General features: G+C 42.0%; 1 protein-coding gene across 1 annotated transcript in view; it reads right to left on the reverse strand.

The window, feature by feature from the left end:
* The window catches only part of LOC132825556 (tudor domain-containing protein 7-like), a 110,235-nt gene extending 95,829 nt beyond the window's left edge, over positions 1-14,406 (reverse strand). Inside the window, exons 1-2 of the mRNA XM_060840937.1 lie at positions 14,344-14,406; positions 1,002-1,221 (exon numbers count right to left, since the gene is read on the reverse strand). Of these exons, the coding sequence (XP_060696920.1) occupies positions 1,002-1,214 (213 nt within the window). The 5' untranslated portion in view covers positions 1,215-1,221; positions 14,344-14,406. The remainder of the gene's footprint in view (positions 1-1,001; positions 1,222-14,343) is intronic.
* Between the last annotated feature and the right edge of the window lie 304 nt (positions 14,407-14,710).

Consider the following 14,710-nt stretch of genomic DNA (forward strand, 5'->3'; position numbering starts at 1 on the left):
TATCCTGCTCTATCTTCTGACAATCCTCATTAACTGCAATTCCACCATTCTTTGTATTGTATGCAAACTTACTAATTAGACCAGCTACGCTTTCCTCCACAGCATCTATGTAGGTCATGAACAGCACAGGTCCCAGCACTGATCCCAATGGAACCCCTTTAGTCACAAAACTCCATTCTGAAAAACATCCTTCCATTGCGACCTTCTGTCTCCTATGACTACGCCAGATCTGTCTTCATCTTGCCAGCTGACCCCAATACGATGTGACCTCACCTCTTGTACCAGTCTGCCAGGAGGGACCTGGTCAAGGGTTTTACTGACATCCATGTCGATAATATCAACCACTTTTCCCCACAATCATCTTTGTCACCTCAAAAAACCAGATGAAGATAGTAAGGCATGACCTCCCATGCACAAAACCATGCTGTCTATTGCTAATAGACTAATTTGCTTCCAATTGAGTATAGATCTTGCCCCTGAGAATCTTTTCCAATAATTTCCCTACCACCAATGTGAGGCTCATAGGTTTATAATTTCCTGAATTATCCCTACTTCCCATAAACAATGGAACAACATTGGCTATTCTTCAGTCCTCTGGGACCTCACCTGTGGCCAAAGGGGACACACAGGTATCTGTCAATACTGCAGCAATTTCTTCTCTTGCCTCCCTCAATATTCAGGACTCAGGAAGTTTTCTACCTTAATACTTTATAAGGAACACAAGTCCTCTTCCTTTTTAAGAGCAACTTTGCTTAGAAATTTGACAATCCCTTCCCTGAGATCATCTTCTACCAATTCCTTCTCTTCAATGAATACTGACCTGAAGTATCCATTTAGGACCTCACCTACCTCTTCTGGCTCCACACAAAGATTCTCTCCTTTGTTCTTGAGTGGGCCAATCAAGTACTACATTGCAATTATCAGCACAGGTTCAATCACTGAACTGAGTAGCTGGAGAATAAGGAGTTGCACACAACAAAAAAAAATTATAAATGTCTTACCTCTCCATTTTTATTAACTCCAAACGTGACAACTGAAGGAATGCTATTCAAGTAGTTCTCAAGAGTTGGAAATCCAAGCTGCTTATGAGGGATCACTTCACCTGTCAGTTGCTTATACTCTCCCTGCAGCCTTGTGAAAAGCACACCATCTTTGCTCGACTGCAGGACTGCTCGCAGCATCTTGGCCACCAGGTCCTTCTCTGCTTCTGTCATTTTTGACCTTTTAAGCCATAAATATTACACTTGTAAATATCAGCATACAAATTAAATACTTTAGAAGATAAAAGATAGAACAAAAAGTTATGACAATTACATACTTTAGTTTATAAAGATCCTTTGCCAACTGATAAATTGAAATGTGTCAATATACAAATCCATCTCAAATATCTTTTGAAAATGATGGGAACATTTAATTCAAATTATTGGAAGTCACCACACATTTCCTTTTTTTTTTAAAAAAAGCTGACCATCATTTCTAAACATCTATGCTTCTGTCCTGTACTAACATTGGCAACAAGGATCTCAACACACAGCAGCCATAGAAAAGCAGTAGGTAACCTGCTCTTTGATTTAATTAGATATTTCCCGATGCACATCTAAAATCCATTTACCTGTATCTAACTCATATTGAGGATAAACTGATGAAACAACAAGCTACCATTTTTAAACATTTACCTTGATCCAGCATACACACTCATTTCAAATAGAGTTACATTTTCATGTTATAAAAAATGCTTAATTCCACTCCTAAGTAACAATTGTATCCCGTTTTTCAGGATTGTTTCCAGCAGAAAGAGAGCTTTGTACCTTTACCCTTTTGAATTCCTTTACTATTACTAGAATCTCAATTAAATCACCTCTCAAATCTTCTCAACTCAAATGAACACTGATTTATGCAATATCATCTTAAGATAACCTTTAAAGGTCTAGTTTAATTATATTGAAACTGTGCCACACCCTTGCAATGCCAATGATAATTTTGTTAATGATAAGGCCCAGACTGAATGTAGTGCTCTGAATGGACAGTTATGGCTGTGTGAAAGTGAGGACTGCAAATGCTGGAGATCAGAGCTGAAAAACGTGTTGCTGGAAAAGTGCAGCAGGTCAGGCAGCATCCAAGGAGGAGAATCAACGTTTCGGGCATGAGCCCTTCTTACTCTGTCCTACTATTCCTCTTGAAATACGAAAAACATTATTTGGATTTTTTTTTGTTTTGGCTAGGCACTCTCTCTTGCTAACTTCTGCCTTGCTCTTCTGAGTTCCATTTTGTTGATGGAAAATACTCTGTTTAGTCAGGCTACCTCCAAATTTAATGACCTCGCACTTCCCCCACATTGTCAGTTTATATCCATTTGCAAAGTCCTGCTTCCTTAGAACATAGAAACAGTACAGCAGAATAGGCCCCTTGGCCCACGATGTTGTGCCCAAGTTTAATCCTCATGTCAAATATGATAACTTAACCTGCGCACCCTTCAATTCACCGCTATCCATATGCATGTCTAGCAGTCGCTGAAATGTCCCTAATGACTCTGCCTCCACCACCACTACTGCTGCTGGCAATGCATGCCATGCATTCATAACTCTCTGCATAAAGAACCTACCTCTGATGTCTCCTCTATACCTTTCCCCTAATATTTTAAAACTATGACCCAGCGTACCTGTCAATCCTGCCCTGGGGAAGTGCATCTGGCTATTGACTATCTATTCCTCTCATTATCTTGTATACCTTGATCAGGTCTCCTCTCATCCTCCTCCTCTGCAGAGAGAAATATCCGAGCTTATTTAACCTTTCTTCATAAGGCAAGATCTCCAGTCCAGGCAGCATCCTGGTAAACCTTCTTTGCACCATCTCCAAAGCCTCTGTATCTTTTCTTTAGTAAGGCGACCAGAACTGGACACAATATTCCAAGTGTGGTCTCACCAGGGACTTGTAGAGCTATAGGAAAACCTCGCAGCTCTTAAATTTGATCCCCTGTTAATGAAAGCCAAAACACCATATGCTTTCTTAACAACCCTAATCACTTGGGTGGCAACTTTGAGGGATCTATGTACTTGCAGACTCAGATCCCTGTGTTCCTCCACACAGCCAAGAATCCTGTCTTTAATGCTATATTCAGCATTCAAGTTCGACCTTCCAAAATGCATCACTTTGCATTTATCCCTGGTTGAACTCCATCTGCCATTTCGCAGCCCAGCTCTGCATCCTGTCTATGTCACGCTGCAGCCTGCAATAGCCCTCGATACTATCAACGACATCTCCAACCTTTGTATCATCTGCAAATTTACTAACCCACCCCTCAACCTCCTCACCCAAGTCATTTATAAAAACTACAAAGAGCAGAAGCCTAAGAACAGAGCCCTGCGGGACCCCACTCAACACTGACCTCCAGGCAGAATACGTTCCATCTACAACCACTCTCTGCCTTCTGTTAGCCAACCAATTCTGAATCCAGATAGCCAAATCTCTTTGTATCCCATACTTTATCAATGAGCCTACCATGAGGAACCTTATCAAATGCTTTGCTCAAGTACACATACACCACATCCACTGCTTGATCTTCATCAACCTGTCTTGTCACCTTCGTGAAGAACTCAATAAGATTAAAGGGGCATGGCCTGCCCCTCACAAAGCCATGCTGACTGCCTTGAATCGTGGTATGCTTTGCCAAATAGTCACAGATCCTATCCCTCAGAATTCTTTCCAAGACTTTGCTGACCACAGAGGAAAGATGGATTGATTCCATTTGCATACTTAGATAAATTGTCTGTACTTTGATCCAACTCATTGATATGCATGTTTAAAAGCTAAGGCCCCAGTACAGAACCATGTGTTTCTCCATTTTACATGTTGCTTGTTTTTGGTCAGTTTGAACATACTTCCAGAGAAGGTATTACAAATGTACATTTAAAGGTTGTTTTGAAGCAAAACATATTCACACTTTTGAGCCATGAAAGCCTACTAAAATACTATCAAATTAAATTTAGACACTGCTCCAACGTTTTAAGTAATTGTTTAATCAATCTTGATATTCATAAACACTCCTAAACCATTATTTGCAAAGGTTACATTTCCTCGGAATTTGGCATATGCCTTCGTTGCTTTTAAAATTCATTCTTGGAAAGTCAGTGTCACTAATAAGGCCAGTGATTATGGTCATCATTATTTTCCCTCAATATATTTGTTAAATTGTTCCCAGCATCTAGGTTTTGCTGGCAAAGTCGGCATTAATTGCCCACCCCCAACTGCCCGCGAGAAGATAGTGGTGCGCCACACTCTTGAACCACTGTTGTCCACGTAGAGGAGATACACTCACAGTATGGTTAGGAAGGGAGCTCCGGAATTATGATTTAGAAACAGCAAAGCTTTAGTCATTTAGTTCCAAATCAGGATGATGTATTTGGCTTGGACTGAAACTTACAGGTGGTGACTAAACCATGACAGGTCGTGCGGTGAAGGTTTTTCGTTAACTATGGCTAGGGAGCAAATTGCCGAATTTCAGAAGACTGCTTTATCCCAAATACTTGTGCACATTGGGGTAGTAACACATACAAATATGAAGACATCTTTCACGAGAGAAAGGAGCAAGAGCAAGCTTTTGCCAGACTCGATGCAGAGGAGTGACTGCAAGTTATTTTTTAATCATCTCACATAGATTTGGGGCAGTGCAAAATGTTCATGACATAATACAATAAATAAGGGATACTGAATTAACCAAGTCCGATCATAGCTGCTGCTACTTGTATCTTCTGTGAAATAGCAAGAGTGCCAACTGATATCACTTCCACTCTATAAAATGGAGATTAAGGAAACATTTATGGCAATATTTGCAACAAACAACTATAGAAGTGTTTGAAAACAGCAGCAGGATTCATGAAATGCACAAAGTTAGAGAACATTGAACATACAAATGATCTGTATGAAATCAACTGCAGACACCTACAGCAGTGTGGATTACTTGGAAGTCTCCGTTCAAACCAGGAATAATGAGGTCACGGCATGCAGGCAATGATTTACATCTGGCTTCATTTGACATGAATATTTGGCCCTTACCATGAATATTAAAGGTGAAACTCAATATTAAAGCTACAATTCAAGAGGCAACTTGGCCCAGTTTACAGATTCACTTTTCTCAGAAATCACAGTTAGCCCCACTCCTCTGCCTTAATCCCGTTGCACTACAAATATTCTCGAGATAATTATCCAGATTTGTTTTGAAAGCCATGATTGAATCTACCTCTATGATCTCAGACAGTGTATTCCCTCATCCCATTGCTGGTTGTTTCAGTACTCATTCTGTTCTGGGGGAAAATTTTAAAATTACGCAATTTCTATACTTACTTGCCTCAGTATATTCATCATTTGATCGGATTCTGGTGACTTATCAACTTGAAGTACAGCCTATCTTTCTAATGACTGCTGTGAATCTATTTTTCGCCCTCTGCCTCAACTACCTCCTCTTTTATATAATTTTGGCAGCACCTTCTTCCTGATAAAGACATGTGCATACTATTCATTTAACATTTCAGCCATACATTAAGCCTGGAGGCACAAACTCCTTCCTAGTCTCAAATTAGCCTTATTTCTCCTTTTATCTCCCTTAACTTTTTAATACTCCAAAAAGACTTCTTAATTTACTTTTGTTGGCTGCCAGTATTACTTGTTGGCCACTTGATTACGTTCCTCACTGTCTTTCTGAACCCAGTTCTCACTTGTATTTATCAAACAGAAATCATTATATGCACTCATCTTCTGGTTCATCTTACCCTTCTCCCTTAGATAGGGAGCTCTGACTTGGTTTGTCCTTCACCTTTCCCCCATATGGTAATGTGTTTTGACTGTACCCAAATTATTCTCTTGAAAGGAAACCTATTGCTTAATTAGTTTGCCTGTCAAACTTTCTTTCCAATTTATGTGAGCCAGATCTATTCTCACCCCAATGAAATTAGCACTCATCCATCTATTTACTTTTACTCCAAACTGCTGGGCAATAAAGACACCATTATACTAGACTTAGATTACATATTGAAGCTACTATTGCTATTGTATTGTACAAATATCCACCAACTTAACTGTTCAATTGCTGACTTCTGAACATGTTTCTAAATAAAAAAAATCAGCCGATCAGGACCAAGTTATCCATCATGCAACTGATTAGTTTAAAGCTCACAAAAGCTAAGTTCAATACAAGCTAAGAGATTGACATTTCGACCTTTATCTGGCCAGTATCATGGGAATTTTGTTCCTTCATTCACATAGTGGCTACAAATATAAATAGGGTAACTTAGGTTAAAACTATTGGCTGAGCTGAATTGAGCGGGGAGTTGCCCTTGCAACCTTGAACACTGTTTACAGATTCTGAACTATCATGACATCTTCAGTTTATGCAGCGATACTCCCCCATTCTGAGTACGCTCCTCACTCCCGCTTTTCTACAACCATCCTTCTCGCTCGCTCCCTCTTGCACATCCACCCATCCATGCTCATCCCTTTTCTCACAGTTGCAACACCCCCACCTCTTGCTTTTGCCCTCCCTCTACCTCCATTCCCTCCTTCTCAGTCCCTTTCCATCTAGTATCTTTCTCCCTCTATCACTTTTCTCCAATTTGGCCCTCCCTGGTCCCTCCTCCTTCCCAACTCCTCCATCTATCCTTCTCCATCCCTACTCATCATCCATTTTGCATCTTTCCTCTCCTCCACTCCACCATTCACCCCCTCACTCCCTTCCATCTACCTTTCTCGCTCCTTTCATTGTCTTTCTTCCTACCCTCTCACTTCCTGTCGTCTCGTTCTTACCACTTCATCCCTCCTCCTTTCCTCCATACCTCATCCCCTCCCAACTACACTTCACCCTTCTGTTCCGGTTAATATTGCTGTCTTGTTAAAATCATCAGGAAAAGCCAAATATGAATATGTAAAATAAAACCTGCAATTAGATGCACATATCTCATTCCATCACAATCTCCTACACAACCTAAGTTAATTCTATTGAATCAATGAACTGGAAGCTCAAATTTGTTTTAACATTTTTTCACCAAAAATGGGGCAATTATCTCAAACCATTGATCAATTAAGTAGCCAGACAAACCGAAAACACTGATTTGATAGAGTGAAAAATTTAATTCAAATTCCGTCCGTATATCCTATGAATACAAATATAATGTGCATTTAGGTCAACTTTATACTTGAAACTATGGCGTTGATTTAAAGAGTTTTCATCAATGTAATTAAAAGTGCCACCTTTATTTGATGTTAGAAAATGATCCGAGCATTACAGAATCAGATGCTGTGGATGGAACTAACTTAATTCCTCTCAGAGGTAACGCCAAGCTTCAAATGTGGTGCAGCTACCTTCTCCCCAGTGCCACATCCCCCATTTATCTCTCCACCCCCAAAGTTCCCAGCCTCATTCCAGATAAAGGGCCCCTGCCCAAAATGTCGATTCTCCTGCTCTTCCGATGCTGCATGACCTGCTGTGCTTTTCCAACACCATATATTCTGGACTGCAGTGGGAATAACCCTACGTTTGAGCCAGGAGGCCTAGGGTCAAGTCTCACTTGTTCCAGAGATGTGCAGTAATATCTCTGAACAGGTTGTTTAGGAAATAGTTTTCTTTTCAAATGCGAGATATACTCAGCACCTTTTGCAGCCGTTCAAAATGAAATCATTTCATCCGGGAAGTTTGGTGACAGGTTGAAAAGTGAAAGCAAAAGTCAAACTAACCTAATGAACATTGCAGGTTTATTTTTAAGCTAAGTTCTGAGTAATGAATAAAAACAAACACAGTTTGAGCATAAACAACGAACTCACCCATCATGTTCATGTTTGAATTATATATATTGCCTTTTAAAAATCTGTATGCAAAATGCAAAAGTATTATATTACATTTGTCACTTAAGCGGTTAAACTACTTGATCTAACTATAAATAGTTAAGTAAAAGCTTTAAATTTAAAAAAACTGGTCTAATACATGGAATTGTGTCGCACATCTACATGAGGAAGTGGGGAATAAAAAGTTGGAAAGGTAGCCTCAGACCAACTGGTCCTGTCCAAAAGCAACATGCTTGCTATTTGTAAAAAAAAGAAAAAAAAGTAAAGACTGCAAGGAGGACATTGGTGTAGGAGTGGGGCAGAAAAGCAAAACAGAAGTAACAAACAGCATTGCCCTGCAGCTGAGAGCAACAATCCTGAAGGACATGTTGCATACTCCGTACCAGACTAAGGCATATCTCTCAGCAGCTACAAAGGATCTTAGAAAGGGAAGGGCAGAGACCCATGTGCATATTTAAAATGGAGATATTTCGATTCTTAATCAATTGGGGAATCAAGTGTTAGAGGAAAAGGGCAAGAACATGGGTGCGGGAATGTCGAATGAGCCATGATCCTATTCAATGGCACAGCAGACTTGAGGGGCCAAGTGGCCATCCATGTTCATTTCTTATGGTCTTATAGGGAAATTGAGTTGCAGTAGCTCATTTTTTTTAGACTTACAGTGTGGAAACAGGCCCTTTGGCCCAACAAGCCCACACCGACCCGCCGAAGCGCAACCCACCCATACCCCTAACCTAACACTACGGGCAATTTAGCATGGCCAATTCACCTGACCCGCACATCTTTGGACTGTGGGAGGAAACCGGAGCACCCGGAGGAAACCCACGCAGACACGGGGAGAACATGTTGCAGCAAACACTGAAATTTGGATCAGAAAGGAGATGATACAGGAAGCCAATTGAGAGTACAGCTTTAAGTTAACATACAGGAGAAAGCGAGGACTGCAGGTGCTGAAGAAGTCAGAGTCGAAAAGGGTGGTGCTGGAAAAGCACAGCAAGTCAAGCAGCAAACAAGGAACATGAGAATCCAGGTTTTGGGCATAAGCCCTTCATCAGAACTGTGGGGTGGGGGGGTGAGGGAAGTGGATTAGAGATAAATACGAGAGTGGGTTGGGGGAAAGCTGGTGGAAAGCTGATAGGTGGATGCAAGTGGGGGTAATTGTGATATGTCAGCAGGGAGAGTGGAGTGGATAGCTGGGAAGGAAGGTGGAAAGGTAGGACAGCTCAAGAGAGCAGTGCCAAGTTGGAGGGTCAGATCTGAGATGAGGTTGGGGGATGGGGGTAGATTTGGAAATTAGTGAAGTTGATGTAGACGTCGTGTGGTTGAAAGGTCCCAAAGCACAAGATGAGGAATTCTTGCTCCAGTTGGTGGGTGGCTTTGATTTGGCTGTGGAGGCGGTCCAGGACTTGCATGCCCTGGGGCGAGTTGAAGGGAGAGTTGACATGGTCAGCCGCAGGACGGAGGGATTGTTTGGTGCGCGCATCCCCAAGATTTTCCGTGAACTGCTCCGCAAGTGGGTAACCTGTCTCCCCAATGTAAAGGGAACCACATTGAGAACAACTGACGTTTGGTGGCAAGAGAAGGTGCTGTTGTGGAGGGTGGGTTGGTGGTGTGTGCGCGTGGTGGGGGGCATGTAGGTCTGACAAGGGAGGGAATGGGCTCTGGTGAGTGCATAGGGGTGAGGAAAATAGAACTTTAGTGCTGGGTCCTATTTCAGGGACCGCAATTTCCCCCTCCCACACGATCAACAATGCCCTTCAACACATTATCTACACTTCCTGTACCTCCACCCTTAAACCCCACCACTCCAACGATAACAAGCATAGAACCTCACTAATCTCCAAATGCAGCGCAATACCATCTGCCACTTGCACCACCTTCAGTCAGACCCCACCAAAGACATATTTTCCTCCGCAGCCCAATCTGTATTCTGCAGATACCATTCCCTCCGTGACTTCTTTGGCAGCTGTACGCCTCCCATCAACCCACCCTCCATTCCCGGCACGTCCCCTGGCCACTGCACATAAAACCTGGACCCACACCTCTGCCCAACACCCTCAAGAATCTTTTCACATCCTGCAGAGATTCTTGGTTCGCCTCATCTATTGTGTCAGTTGCTCTCAATGTGGTCTCCTCCACCACAGGGAGCGAGGAGGCCAACATGCAGAGCATTGGGACACAAGCACTGACCCCACAGCCCTGTGGCTGATCACTTCAACTTCCACTCCCACTCCATGCAAGGACATTACCAGTCCCACCCTTTTCGACTGTAAGTTAATATATAGCTAAAAAACTAACATCGGAAATAAGACATTGGCTTTCATGAGACACTAGGAGACAGTGAGGTCTGCAGACGCTAAAGATCAGAGTTGAGTGTGTTGCTGGAAAAGCATAGCAGGTCAGGCAGCATCCGAGGAGCAGGAAAATCGATGTTTCAGGCCAGAGCCCTTCATCAGGAATGACTTTGTGAGACAGTAACAATTCTGGGACAAAAAGCAGTTGTACCAATGGGATGTGTTCTGCCTGAATTGAAGTTCTCCTGGAAAGGATAAAAAGGCAAATGGTAAATGTTATAAAATTACCCAGCGGGAGGAGGGATCTACGGAAACATCAGTTTCATGTAAACAAAATGGGTCAGGAGAACATAGAAAAAAAAGGAGAGCATTAATGGCTGAGAGAAACAGTTATAAAACTGCAGGCTAAAAAAAATGAGAAGACATTACAGACAGATAAATTTGAAATGGTACATGTGGAAAGGAAGAATAAAGAGGTCACTTGGGATAAAAGTATTTCACACAATTATTTGGGAATTTGGATTTTTAAATTAGAGACAGATGGAGTTTGATTTAATTAAGAGTCATAAATGCCTACAGTACAGAAAAAGGCCCTTTGCCCCATTAAGTGTGCCAGTTAAAAACAAATACCTACTATTTTAATCCCATTTTCTTGCTCTTAGTTCATAATCACGTACAACCTGGTGCTGCAAGTACACATCTACATAATTCTTAAATGTTACAGGGTTTGCTATCTTTTACAGGCAGTGTTCCTGAGTATCACCACACTGGGTTTTTCCTGGCATCTTCTCGAAACCTTTTGCCCTTATCTTAAATATACATATCCCTGGTTATTAACCCCAACACCAAGGAAGAATGTTTCACTCTGTCTACTAAATCGATACCCGTCATAATTTTATGCCTGAAACGTCGATTCTCTTGCTCCTTGGATGCTGCCTGACCTGCTGCGCTTTTCCAGCAACACATTTTTCAGCTCTGATCTCCAGCATCTGCAGTTCTCAATTTCTCATAATTTTATACATCTCAATGATGTCTTCTTTCTGTCTTCTCTATTCCAAGAAAAACAACCCTAGTTTATGCAATCTCTCTTTATAATGAAAACTCTTCAGCCCAAGCAACACCGTTGTAAATATCCTCTAGCCATCTCCAGTGCATTGTGGATTCCTCATCTGCATACAAAACTCTAGCTCTGGCCTAACCAATGTTTCATATGGTTCCCACAACATCCCTGCTCCTAAACCCAGTGCTTGGCTATTAAAAGGAAGAATCCCTAATGCTTCCTTAACCACTTTATGTACTTTCGCATGACATGAGGGGACTATGGTCATGCACATTAAGATTCTTGGTGTTCCCAGGATCTGACTATTTATCATTATTCCCTTGTCTTGTTTGTCCTGTCCAACTGTATCGCCTCAAACTCATACAAAATGAAATCCATCAGCCTTTTCAGCTCGCCAATCTATATCCTTCTGTAACCTCAGGCTAGCCTCCTCAGTATCAAGCACCCCACCAACTTTCATATCATCTGGAAACTGGCTGACCAAACTTCCTACTGTCAAGAGTAAATCATACCGTACACACTCAGACATTACATACACATAAAATTCCATGTGTTTATGTATCACAACCAGCAAGAATCCCAATGCTGATTCCCCACGTGCTACAGGGTTCTAGCCACAAAAATACTCAAGCATCACCCTGTTTCCTGCCACTAATGCAATTCTGGATCCAATTAGATAAATCTCCTTGGATCCCATGGACTGATATTCACTATCAGTTTCCCATGAAGGATCTTTTCTAAAGCCTAGTTTAAGTCCAAATAGATTATGTCAACTGTGTTGCCCTCATGTACAGAGTCTGGAGGTGAGATTTGTGTATTTAAAAAGGGTAAGAAATAATTTGAGAAAATGACCTAAATACATGATTTTCATGAGAGCATGCAACTTAACGTCCAGCGAGATACCTGATGTCTCAACTGACAAGTGTTACGTTGCTGAATTTATGACATGCAGAAAAGAAAGTGATCAGGGACACTGGAAGTTTCACTTCAGTTCAGTTCAGAAGAATCAGGTTTCAGATTCATGCTAGCAGAAGAATCAGGGCCTCAGCTCAGGAGAACAATTTCATCCTCGCAGCAGGACAGTTTGTTAAGATTGATAGAACCTCCAGGTTGTGAGAGTTTTCTTGACTATCAGCAAAGAAAATGATTCCATGTCAAACTGGAAAGAAATCTTAAAACTCTTCCATGAGCATTTCTCAGAGGAAAACTGGAAAGAGTCAGTAAAATAAAAAAAAATTTAAGATGGGCGTGATTATTTTCTGGAACTGAATAACTGAAAGCTGATATTGCTAAGAAAAGATTGGACCTATGTTTTTTGCTGTTTATGTTGCAGTTCACATCAAACTGACTTGAATATATACAGGTTTTTTTTATCTTTTATTCAATAAACATGAAGTCTTGGTTTAAAAGAACCTTGGCAACCTTGTGTGAATATGTTCAATCACTAATCACCATGAAAAAAACAAAAATAAAATGTATGACCTGTCAAACCAGATTTAATTCTGGAGTGACAGAAGCAGAAATTAAATCAACACTATGCTTTATTTCTAGAGAATAACAATTAAAATTAAGGAAGTTATGGTAAACTGATATTTAATTCTAATTCTGATTATCTAATAAAAAAGGCCCTCTCAGACTAGGTCTGAACTTGAAACTAAGTTAATTCAAGGGAAACGCTCGAGTTCAGTTTCACATGACAAACGTCAGACAGCCGGGCAGGAATTACACTGTCAATTGCACATAGTAAACATGCAGCAGCAAGTATGACAGGGCTTGTTTGAAGGCTGAAAGCATCTGACTTTCACTTTCATTTCCTTGTCAAACATATTTCAGTCACCAAAGACTGCCTCTCACAATGTATCCTTTAGATGAAAGCTTGTTCCTATCATGGTCTCTTGCTGGGATGAGAACTGGGGAACCACAGAAAGACACATTACCTAAGGAAAGAGAGCTTTGTATTGTAAACTTCAATACCCATAAAGTCAGTATAATATCAGGCCTTCTTTCCTCCTATCAAACAATAACTCCAAGATTATTCTGAAAGAGAGAGATAACCCTGGCTTTTCTTCACCTCTACAACAGTTTACATAAACCCAGCTCCTCTGACAAGGACAAAGAGATAACAGATATATTATTCACACGATTGAGATCATTATTTCAGCAGTAATTCCTTCATCATATCCTTCTCCAAGCCAGGTTCAACTGAGGTCTGTCAATTGCAGGTTTCCTATTCACCTTCTCCTCTATCATTTGCACAGATCTACTTTCCATTCTATCATTGCAACTGTGTTGACAACAAATGATAGTTAACAACATTCATTCCACTAGCACATCCCACCTCCCTTTCCAAATGCTGTTAACCACCACACCCCACACAAAGATGTTTGTAAAATAATTTAGCATCCAAGAGTGACTACTGTGTGAAGAGGTTTAGTTTCTCTTTGAATATGCTGAGATGAAATTAAATTACTACTTGTGTATAGTGCTGCCTCCACATTTCAGAAATAGTTTGCATTTCCCAATCCAAAGTTTAAACAATATTGCCGTTTCCCATCCAAATGTGTAGTATTGCAACTCGTTGATCACACATAATCCATTATGGCACACAATCAATGAAGTAGAGGGTTGCACAATATATTTCTTTTTCTTGTGAAAAAAACTTTTCATTTACGCTTAGCTTCAACAAAATTCGAGAAATTTAAAATTGTAAAAGAACAGCAAAGCCAGGGCGCAACTTTTGGTTACAGTCGACCTCTGGTTATGAGGTCCTCTCTTGGAAGAGCCCAATTTCAGCCACTTTCTGGTAAACAGAAGGAGGGGGACATCCCCCCTGCCAGCACTATCCTTTCTTCTTGTACTTCTTATGCACACTCTGGTGCCTTGCCCCACTTTTTTATTCTCTCTCTCTCCCCTTTTTTTCCCCCCAATCACCACCACTTCTTCCAGAGTTGCTGCGCCGCTTTGCCCATGGATCAGCCTAGCACCCCAACATTCCGCCACTCTTGCAATCCCACCCTCCCTGTACGTCCAGTTACCGGTCCCCTCCGCTAGTATCCTGCCCTCGCCGGTAGACCCCGGGCTCTGGGACGCCTCCCCATATCGCCCTACGTGGCATTAGACCCCAGTCCCCGTCCTGAGCCGGTGCGCCCGGTTACTCACTGCCGTGCGCAGCCCTGCGCTCGCGTCGCCGCTCGCTCTCCGACGGTTGGACCCTGCTTGAGCCACCGGCGCACGCATGCGCAACCGAGCGCTGCCAGGGGCCCACGCCTGCGCACTGCGGCCCGAGCGGGCACCTGTCATCGTGTGCGGGGAGGTGGCGCCGTGCCTCTGAGCCAGGGAGGGCCCGGGTTCAAGTCCCACCTGAACCACAGGTGTGGCAGAACGTCATCGAACAGGTTGTTCGGAAAGTCAAGGTAAAGTTACCACCGATCTTGCCACGTCATTGCACTGCTGCCCCGTTGAAGCCATGACTTGGTGGACATGGGGTGAGAGATTGAGAAGGAAGCTCCTTCATGCTAACCTCAGA

This window comes from Hemiscyllium ocellatum, chromosome 2 (assembly GCF_020745735.1).
Source record: "Hemiscyllium ocellatum isolate sHemOce1 chromosome 2, sHemOce1.pat.X.cur, whole genome shotgun sequence".
NCBI lineage: Eukaryota > Metazoa > Chordata > Chondrichthyes > Orectolobiformes > Hemiscylliidae > Hemiscyllium > Hemiscyllium ocellatum.